This window comes from Grus americana, chromosome 5 (assembly GCF_028858705.1).
Source record: "Grus americana isolate bGruAme1 chromosome 5, bGruAme1.mat, whole genome shotgun sequence".
Lineage (NCBI taxonomy): Eukaryota > Metazoa > Chordata > Aves > Gruiformes > Gruidae > Grus > Grus americana.
In genome coordinates, this window is record NC_072856.1 from 5,882,619 (window position 1) to 5,893,427 (window position 10,809).

Consider the following 10,809-nt stretch of genomic DNA (forward strand, 5'->3'; position numbering starts at 1 on the left):
ACAATATACAGCAGCAGATGGTTTTGTTTTCTGTTACTGCAACAAAGATGATGCCATTGCAATCGCTGAGAGTCAGCCCCTTCATTTCAACTTACGAGCACTTGTCTTTGCCAGGAGTTGTTCAAGTGATCTGCAACTGAAAATGTTCTCAGGAGGTGGAGAAAAGAGGAGCAGTGGTACTGCTGTAAAGCAAACAGAATGCCAACTACCTAGATAATCTAGATGAATGGATGTGTTTTAACAGCCTCCAAGGGGAAGTAAACATCTAGGATTGGGGAAATGAGGAAAAAATTCCTATTGTGTTTCTATTTACTTAGCGCAGGGCTAAGCGGTAAGAGAGGGGAGGTGTCTACTTCTACAAGTGCAGAGCAGCTCTGATCCACGTAGCTCTCAGCCTTACTGTGTAACGGTGTGCTTCAGGTAGCTGTCAGTTGTATACAACTCAACTGCTGGCTTTGTTTTCATTCAGAACTAATGTTACCAGAAAAACTTAAACCAACATGAGCTGTTTTATTTACCCTGATCAGTTCCCAGGTTCAGTTCAGACTGGCCATTTGAACAGTTAGATGGGTATGGTGTAGAAACCTCTTCAAAAATATTTTTATCAGCCAGCTATTCGTAATACGTAACTACGCACCCCAAATCCTCAGACATTTCTTAGCTGTAGGAATACATCTGACATTCAAAACAAGGACTCTTAAGAAGCACAGACATACTGTTTTTTACTTAAAGGACGGAGAGAGTGCAGCGGTATTTCCTTCTACTGCAATTCTGAACTGCGAGAATCACCTCTTAAACAAAAGGCCCATTCAGTCTGGGGGGATTCAGACCTTTGCTGCCAGCCAGCCGCAAGCAAGCCCACGGCCTTCGCAGGACTATGACGAGCAGTGTGGCTGTTGAGACAGGGTGGTCGTCTCTTACTTGAACGCAGAGCACCTTGACTGGGGAGAGCACGTGGGGCAGAATGGAGCAGGCTTGCCCAGGGCCGCCTAGCAGGGACGGGCAGCACAGCACAGCAGTCTGACTGCTTCACACCCAAAACTCCTCCAGTTTTGACAGCATCAAAACGTCAATGGGTGATCCACGAACCGTGATTCGTTTCACTAGGTTACTTCAGTTGTTTTAAATGAAAGTCTGCATGATGCTAGTTCAAATGGAGTCCTCCCATTGGGTCGGTGTGCTAGCTCTTTCAGAGAGAGGGGGCCTGGAGGAAGAGATGGATAGTTATTTCTTCCCCTTATGGGGGAGCGGTATGATGGAGAGTGGAAAGAAGAATATATTAACTTTAAAACACCCCAAGTGACCAACCAAGTGTTAAGTGCTGTTTAAGTGTCTTTGCAGGACACTCCTGTGACAGATGTTGGATTGAAATTCACATTTCAAATTTATGTTTAGTATATTTTATTATATTGCAATGTATTTTCATTAAATTTCACTACGACCAATTAATACACTGAAGAGAGCAATTGTCAGCAATCAAAGGACACTGAAGGTATTCATCTGCCAAGGACAAAGCCTTTTAGCTCAAACGCCACTATATTAATACTGAAAAGTCTCCCTTCTCAACTCAATTCCAAAGGCAAAGCCAGGAAACTCATTGTGTCAGGACTGTGCTCCTAAGACAGCGTGAGACACTACTTGGGGAGGTGAAAGAAATGTTGTGTTTTTTTTTTTTTTAAAAAAAAAAGGCTTCTACAGCCTAAACTAGGTTGAAAATGGGGCCAGTAACATACTGAGGCCAAGCATCGTGCTCTCCGGGGAAAATAAGAGCTAGATTCTCAGCGTTCATCGTGCTGCAACAAATGTCCCTCATCTATCAAAGCTGTGGCTCGAGGCCACTAGTTTGAAAGTCTAGTTCTAACATCATCGTTTTGGCACTTCTAAATAATCAAAGGCAGCTCGACATTGGCGAAAGGGATTACAGATGCTGCTGAGTACAGAAGAGAAGTGACAGAGCTTTGGGCATTCATCAAATGTTATTGCACTGTAACAAACCCACCTAGATAGTACAGAAGCTTTAGGAAAGGAACCATCCAAGAGATGACATAGGAAGCTGCTTTTTGTTTTTCAAAATTCTCAGAAGCGCAGCATTGCCCTCTTGTGGTAATAAATGAGAACAATGAATAACAGTATCTTTAATTTAATGTTTAACTTCCAGTATTCATTATAAATAATTACAGACTGAAAAGAAATCCACATCAGAAAATAAGGAGAACAATTATTAGACTCATATAGAACAGCTTTCTTGCTATAAGTACACAGGGCTTATAAAGGTTTCTATTTTTTAACTAATGTCACAAAATGCTTCCATTTGTAAGGACCCACAATGAACTTGCTTTCTTTTTTGAAAAAGGCACTAAATCCCTAAGCAGTTCAGAAGTCATTAGGAAACTGAAGAGAAATGCTGTCGTTCACATATTCAAATATACAGGTTTATGAACAACTTTCTATGTGAGGACTTAGAGGAAAGTTTAATTGTAGAGTTTGAAATAAGCGTCAGAAACAACATGTCGGCACCAGCGCTGCGCCTAAGCCAGTCATATGCAGACACATATACATCAACTGACCAGACAGACTGACTACAGCTAACGAGGCCACTTCCATGTGAGGAAATTCATCTCGCTCTCCTGACAGGGAAGCAATAAAACATGCATATAAAATAAACAAATAAGATTGGCCAAAACTTAGTGTTCAGAGTTAATTCTTAAGTTTCTTAGCGTATGTTTCCACACCTGTCCTCCCACAATGGCAAAGTACTGCTGGGTCTTCATATGCAAACAGCAAAAGCCACATGATGAGTAAGTGCCACTTGGCTGCAGAAACTGGCAAGTTATTGGCAGTAAACATCAATCTTCTCTCCAGAAGTCATACTTCTTTATCCAACCTGCCACTAAAGACAAAAACAACACAACACACCACAGGTTTGTATGAAGATAGGGGAAAGAAAGGAAAACAACTAAACAAAATAAGCCCAAATACCACGAGGTTGTCTAAGGATGATAAATTCCCCATTCTAACACCTTTCATATCCAGCAAGTGGGGGATACACAGCCCACCGGGGTCAGCTTATACAAACTCCTGCCCCTGGAATCGTCCATAGCAATGAGGGAAAGAGATGAAGGCTTATGAAGCCTGTGTTTCAATAGCCAGATGCATCTATTGCCTTGGAGAGATTCTAACTCTTCATTTAATCTCTGCCTGGCCTTCTGAGACAAAGTTAACATTAGAAAAGTAGTAGCAGCAAAGTTCATCAGTATCTAGGGCAACACTCTATGCTCCTTTTGTAAAGAGAGATGGATGCATGAAACCCAAAGCCATTTCCCTACTGAGTTCAAACTTTTTCTATGAACTCTGAGGGAAGAGAGACAATCTCAACCAGTACTGCAAAGGGACGCTGAGTACGGGTCAACTCAGTGAGGACGTCCCCAGTGCTGAGAGTACTGTAGGACTGACGCATTGTAGGTGCAGAAACTGGGGAAGAAGGGGGGGGGTGGGGAAAAAGCTCTCTGCCATCCTTGCTGTCTGTGTGTCCCAGAAATGAAGTCTCACTGAGAACACTGTGATTGTGACACATGCCTCCATTTCTACTCCATCTCCCTTCCTCTTGTCTTTTTTCTCCAGATAGTCACTCTTGTAGACAACAACAAAACAGGGTTTTCTCAGTGAATACAAGGACAGCTGCATCATGTCGTTTCTTTTTTGAACTTACTCTCAGTCCTCCTTCTCCTCCAGAACCTGAAGCTGCAATTCTTTTTTCTATTTCCTCCTGTTTCTTCTTCTTTTGCTCTACAGAGTAAGCATTCTTAATACCTCGAGAGGAAGCCTGGGAGAAAAGACATTTGGGTAAGACTAGTTAGCAATTTTTCTGGATAGAAACCAAACTGCAAGTCTTGGCAACAGCATTTTGTGAACTCTGGTCTGCGTGAAAAGACTGAAACATTAAGTAATGCTACTATTACATAAAGCCAGACCTTTCAGGATGCTTCTTCATACTGTGAGCTCTGGTCCCATAGGTGTGTGAGGGGTTTTTTGTTTCCATATTGTTAGTACAACCAGGTGAACATATTTAATGCAACTATGTGTACCTGCTTTGCATCCTAAGATGCAGAACCAGAAATTCCCTTCCCAAAAGTCCCATAAATTTTAAGTCTGTGTTTTTTCCAGTGTCAGGGCCTATTCTTGTCCTCACAAACAGAATTAACTGGGAAGAGACAACTCAGGCAGATGGGATTTCCCAGGACTTTAGCTGTTTCATCACCAGTTCATTTCTTCCATCTCTTTTTATCAAAAGGTTACGTAAAGATAGGATACAGATGATGGAAATCATAATGACAGCTTCTATTCCAACACTCAATAAGCAGACAAAGTCACAAGCTCTGTATAGTGACTACAGAAATCGATGGGAACTTTACATGCAGGCAACAAAAAGGTCATGTTAGCAGCACTAGCCCAGGCTGTAAGAACTCCCACTTCTAAATTGTCATCTGAGACATAACCTGTGTGATAGTCTACTCTTCAAACTTCACAGGACGTGTGGACAGCAGCACACAGATGAGAAACCTGTTGTCAACTGCCTGCTTCTTGGTGATGGTCTGATGAGGTCCTAGACTAGATGGTAGGGATATCACAACTACAGGCAAACAGTTAGCACTGTGAACCTACACAGAAAATGTTTCAAAAAGTGGTTCTTAGCTAAGTTTAGGGTTATGATACTACAGTATAAGCTACGCGCAAGATGTTAAATCTACCAAGGGAAAACAGCAATGCTCTTGCCTGAAATTCAAGGCCCTGATGACAAGGGCAGTTCTCAGTGGGCTACCAACGCAAATCTTACCAACAAATACTAACTTATTGAGCCCCCATGATTTCTAGCTTTTAGGCAACTGGCTTTCCAAGCAAGTTAGGTACCCAGACTGTCTCTACAGCAGCCCAAAAGGAGGAACACCTCACACGTCTTGAGGCTGAATAATGAGCAGTTGAGAAGCGCGTACAGGAAAACACTAAGCAGAGAAGGACGGCTGAATTAGGCTGCTTGCCAGACACCTCCATCACCCAACATTCAGAGGCTAAAATACTCTCAAAGATAGTCCTGAAAAATCCTGGTAGATGTTTTAGCTCTTTGTCTTTCCTTCCTCCCAGGAAAGTTTTTTAGCAATTTGAGCTGGATGGGAACATTCCCCTTTCACACACTTCTCAAAAGTGTATTTCCTACAGTTATGCCTAAAAAACCCTTTGCAATTTAAGATTACATGTGGATTGCTTTTAGTATGTGGTCTGACACAAAATCAAGACTTTTTAAAGGACTCTGAAGCATCACTCAGCTGTGGCTCCAATTATTCACCAAAGTCCCTTAAAACCAGGTCAACGTGGCCCACACAGGTAATGGTGAACTTTTAATTCTATATATAGTGTCACTGACACTAATACAAACAACGCATTCCTCTCTCTTCATAGTTCAGTTGTGATCTCCAAGATACATCTTATTGTAGATGTTGCGTGACGTATGTTATAAGCCTTTTTTGAGGGGTATGGAAAGGAAGAAATAGGCTGGCTAGTTCTACGTTCTGCTAGAACATTTGCATCCTACCCTTTCTAACGTTAAGGATAGTGAAGTAGTGAAAGCTTAGTAACCTTAGAAAGATAGAAGAATAAGTTAATACTACTACTTTGCTGGAATTTAAGCTGAGAAACATGCTCAATTGTTGCCACGTTGATAAACTGAACGTGCAAGTGCCCAAAACCTGCATCTGTAAGAGAAGTACAAGTGCAGTACCGCTTGAAATTGCCGCTGCAACACTGTTTGACAACGCTGGTGTGAAATATTTCTCAATCTCCTGTTTTCAAGTCTTATAATGGAGGAAAAAAAGTAATGGGGAACTTGCTTTTCAATTCTTACGTTGTTTTTTAACTACTGCAAAACTTTTCCCATCCAAACAAGCTCAGTTGTCTTGGAATGGTCTTTGAGCACTTACGTAGCTATGAAACTCTACTGTATATAAAAGATGGTATACAGGTAAAACATTAATACCATGAGAACATTTAATGACAATTCCCACAATCCAGGCATGATATCCAGTGTTCTCACAGAAATCCCAGCTATTTTCCCCAGTTATTTCTCCCATAAACCAGTTAGCAAAATATCTTTGGGATAAATGGCGTTTTATCAGACATTACCTCCATCTGCCTCTTTTCAGCAGCTTCTGCTAGCTGTCTTCTTTTTATTTCCTAAATAAAATGTGAAAGACAGTGAAATTCTATTTCAAGACAGTCTGTACACCCTTTTGAAAGCCTTAATTTTTAAATATGACTCAAATCTGTAATGCAAACTGCCACAAAATGTCAACCTTAAGTCAATTAGCATCAGCTTTCCCTCCACTGCCAGTCTGCAAGAACAAAGTGGTTTTAGTGACTAATATGCTAGAAGAGCAGCTGCTGACATAGCTACAGTCAAACCCCGCCAGACGTCTGTATTCGGCTGTCTGCCTTACACCTTCACTTCAAAAAATTCGGCCTGGAATGACAGGCGTGCACTGTGGAGTCTGAAAAGGGGACCGCTTGCTTTTCCAGGCTTAACGGGCTCCTTTTTTTCTCCCCAACACTATCCTCAGGTGAGGGCTACAAACGCTCGGAGGTGGGTTCCTACCCACGCAGGAGAGATTTCATCCTGTGTAGGTTGGTTAACAGCGAGTATCCCTGTGCACTAAAGATAAAAGCACGGGTTTTCCCCGTTTCTGGTTAAAATGAAGGTCCTCTTGGCCTCGATTATGGCACAAACCCCCTTCAGGTGAAGCTGCCGGTCTCCATACAGGTACCGACGAGTGAGGTGTGGGACAGACCAGCGGGAGGCTGCGGGGCACCGGGCCCCAGGCTGCGGGGCGGCGGGTGCGGGCTGCCCCGGGCGGCCTCGGCCCCGGCAGCTCCCCCCTCCCGGGGCCGGGCTCGAAGGACGAGGTTCCCCCGCACAACCGCTGCCTCGGGCACGCCTCCTGGGGCACTGCGGCAGCCATGAGGCCTTTCACCGAGGGCTGCCACGGAGCCCCGCCGGCGGCGCAGGGAGGCCGCCTCCCGGCTGCCATTTTAAGGAAGGCGGCCCGTTCCCTCCACCTCGCCCCGGCGGGTAGGGCTGGTGCTTCCCCCGCTCGTCCCCCCGTCCCGGTGCCGCTAGATGCCACCGCCCGCTCACAAACAACCGGCCGGAAGGAGAGAGGGGAGGAGGGGAAACCGGCCCGGGGCCCGCCGCGGCCCCGCACTCACCGGGTCGGGCGTCTCCACCACGTCCTTGACGGCCCCCCCCATGCAAGGCAGGCACAGCCCCATGGCGGGCCCCACCACCGGCACGGCCCGCGACCGTTCGGGAGGAGGCGGTGGCGGCGGCCCCGCCCGCGGCCTCCGCCAGGCGCCGCGCTCCGGCAGGGCCCGCCCCGTCATGGGGCCGGGAGCGGCGCCCCGACGTGCCGCCGGGGGCGGGCATGGCCGGCTGGGGGCCGCCGGGGCAGGCACGCTGGAGCCGGCTCGGTCGGGATCGCGCTAGGTCCCCCCTGGGGAATAAAACTACATGACATTCGTTCTGTTAGGGCAAAAGGGACAATAGGCTGAGAAATTTCCAGCGCGCTCCAGTAAACCTGGCTTAAACCTGATTTAACCCGGGATTCAGAGCCTGCTGGAAGTAGGGTTCGGCGGCGAGGACCGTCCCCGTTCCCCGGTGCGGTGCTGCCATCCGCTGGCGCCGAGCGGGGCCGGTGCGGCCGCAGAGCGGGTACGGCTGCCATGGCAGGAGAGCGCTGGGGTACGGTGCTGCCTGCCGGGAACGGGGGGCTCACCCCGGGGCTCACCCGCCTTGTTTGAAGCTCTAACACGGGTCTGATGGTGGTGGTGACTCAAAGGTTCTTGTGAAAGCTAGTGCTGGTTTGCTATCGCCGAACCCCTCGGTGCTCTCATAGGGCCGTAGCTTCCAGCATCTTGTCAGTAAGTGCCGACAGCCCCCGCGGGCGCTGCTTTGTCGTGACGAACAGCATGCTCGCCCGTGTGGCGATGGCGTGTGATGAGAGCTGCAGGGCTGGGATGCACGGACCCGTGCAGGCCATTCCGGGTGGGGATGCACGGACCCGCGCAGGCCATTCCGGGTGGGGATGCACGGACCCGCACAGGCCATTCCGGGTGGGGATGCACGGACCCGCGCAGGCCATTCCGGGTGGGGATGCACGGACCCGCGCAGGCCGTTCCATGTGGGGATGCACGGACCCGCGCAGGCCGTTCCGTGTGGGGACGCACAGACCCGCGCAGGCCGTTCCATGTGGGGACGCACGGACCCGCGCAGGCCATTCCGGGTGGGGATGCACAGACCCGCGCAGGCCATTCCGGGTGGGGACGCACAGACCCACGCAGGCCGTTCCGTGTGGGGACGCACAGACCCGCGCAGGCCGTTCCATATGGGGATGCACGGACCCGCGCAGGCCGTTCCATGTGGGGACGCACGGACCCGCGCAGGCCGTTCCATGTGGGGATGCACGGACCCGTGCAGGCCATTCCGGGTGGGGATGCACGGACCCGCGCAGGCCATTCCATGTGGGGATGCACGGACCCGTGCAGGCCGTTCCATGTGGGGATGCACGGACCCGCGCAGGCCGTTCCATGTGGGGACGCACAGACCCGCGCAGGCCGTTCCATGTGGGGATGCACGGACCCGTGCAGGCCATTCCGGGTGGGGATGCACGGACCTGCGCAGGCCATTCCATGTGGGGATGCACGGACCCGTGCAGGCCATTCCGGGTGGGGATGCACGGACCTGCGCAGGCCATTCCATGTGGGGATGCACGGACCCGCGCAGGCCATTCCTCGTGCTGAGGCCAGATACGTATCTTTCTCATCCAGCAGCTTTCGGCCTTTTTGGCTTGCATGTGTAGCCAAGGAAAACATAAATTATTAGAAAAGCAATGTAAATAATGTTTAGCCTGAGATGTATGTGATTTTTTCCCCCATTTTAATATTTTTAAATGCTTGTCATTTTGAAAGCTCCTGGGTTTAGATGGATTAATGCTTTATTTTGCATTCAGTCTTTTGTTCTCTTTGAAATGGTTTGCTGTGGCTTACTGCCAGGAGCTGCCATGCATGAATTTCTGTCCTTGCTGGCCTTCATTGGTTTCCTGTTTACTGACACCGAGTTTTCCAGAAGTCTTCTCCTCTTTTATGGCTCTTCCGCTGTTTCTCTTTTTCTTAAAATTTTGCCACCTTCTCTTCTAGTTATTTATAGTAGACTCCAGCATTACCTTATTCAACAACATTTCCTGAATTTGAGTGTTGGTGTGTACATCCATCCCCAAGGATTATGTGAAGACTATAATTATGTATTCTGCATAAACAATGCAACATCTACCCAGCTGCTTTTCTGCCTCTGTGATTTTGAACAAGGTATATCTTTTTGCACTAATGTTCTTGCCCTACGATTTATTCCACGAGTGCATGATCTCCTACATTATTGTTAAGCACTAATTTGAGTTCTTGTGTTTGTTCCCGGCAGCTCTAATTAGCCATCAGAGAAGGTTATCCCATTGCTGAACTAAGTACTCCACGCAAGTCAGAACGTGGCCCTGAGCTTTCCGAACTGGGCATCGCAAGTCTCGCTGTCACTGGGACACTAATGAGGCTAGTGGAAGGGGGAGCAGAAGGGGGCTCACCTGCCACCCATCCCTCGCTAGCGAGGCTGAGATTGTCTGCAGGAGCACATAAAAGCTCTAACAGAGCAGCTGGGTTGTGTTGGGTTGTCCCAGGAGCTGCAGTAGAGGTGTTGTAACTTCCCTGCTCCATGGTTATGATTTAACTTTCTGCTTTGTAATGAAAACAGTATTTTAATTATTTTTAAAGTATCAAGATGCTACTGCTTTACAGTCATGTGGATTAAGTGATTAGTGTTTGTCAAGCGCCAGGTTAGAGCTGAGGGGTTCTCGGCTGGTTGCTGTCCCCTGTTTGATCCATCAGGTGATAATCCCTGAGTGCGGCTAAAATAATTTTTGCTGCATCTAAAAGGTTTAGAGGAAGATTGATGCATACTTGGACAGAATTCTGCATCGAGAAGGAGAGCGCAGCTTTCTGGTAGTAGGAGCCGATAAGACACGTAGCTGAAAAGGTGAGTGCTTCAAGGAAAACTTCAGTTCTTTAGAAGTGCCTGTGTAAGGCAGTCAGAAAGTTTGTTATTGAGAAGTAGCAGGAAATTCAGTAACTAATTTTTGTTCTATAACAAAGAGCTTATAGGTAACACAATTTTCAAGAACGATGCTTTTGCTGTGGAAGTTTTAGGGATAACCTTTGGTAAAGTCACTTAGATTGAGGTCCTTTAAGAACTGGTTCTTCTTGAGACTCTCTGGAATGAGCTTGAAGAAGTTCTGAGTAGGTGTAGTTTGAAATGAAATCAACAGGATCTTTGTGTGTTTGGATATACCAGCGGCACCTTGAAAATTAGATACAGATTCACAATTTTAGGGTAACTTGGGTGCTGTATGAGCGAGCGCTGTATCTATTCCCAGAGCCAGGTGAGGATTGATACAGAGCTCTCTGGCCTGCTGCACTGGGGAAGCTGATTCTCCAGGGCGGTTGTGTGATAGCACTAGTAAAACACAGACCTGCCCTGTGGTTTTTGGCTGAATTCATCCATGTTGCCTCAGGAAACATATCTGAAAACATGCAGTGGCAGTTAACTGCCTCTCCCTTCCCTCTTAATCCTTAACACTCAATTTCTGTTTTTCTTTCTCCTGGAAACTTACTCCCTGTGTGAGGTGTGAGCAGTGCAGAGCATCTCTCCGCCCTTTGCTTGTA

The 10,809-nt window shown here is 47.5% G+C and overlaps 1 protein-coding gene across 1 annotated transcript; it reads right to left on the reverse strand.

Annotated features, from left to right (window-relative positions):
* Positions 1-1,384: 1,384 nt before the first annotated feature.
* On the reverse strand, positions 1,385-7,611 carry SVIP (small VCP interacting protein). Its single transcript, XM_054828339.1, has 4 exons — positions 7,255-7,611; positions 6,175-6,225; positions 3,710-3,823; positions 1,385-2,890 (listed from the first exon to the last, which is right to left on the reverse strand). The coding sequence occupies exons 1-4, from the start codon at positions 7,426-7,428 to the stop codon at positions 2,876-2,878; spliced, it is 354 nt and encodes a 117-aa protein (XP_054684314.1). The 5' UTR covers positions 7,429-7,611; the 3' UTR covers positions 1,385-2,875.
* Between the last annotated feature and the right edge of the window lie 3,198 nt (positions 7,612-10,809).

Excerpts from the sequence above, each read along its gene's own strand:
- SVIP (XM_054828339.1), bottom strand. The coding sequence starts at position 7,428 with ATGACGGGGCGGGCCCTGCCGGAGCGCGGCGCCTGGCGGAGGCCGCGG. Across the intron at positions 6,226-7,254 it reads TGGTGGAGACGCCCGACCCG|GAAATAAAAAGAAGACAGCT; the intron begins GTGAGTGCGGGG and ends CATTTTATTTAG. Across the intron at positions 3,824-6,174 it reads CTGAAAAGAGGCAGATGGAG|GCTTCCTCTCGAGGTATTAA; the intron begins GTAATGTCTGAT and ends CTTTTCTCCCAG.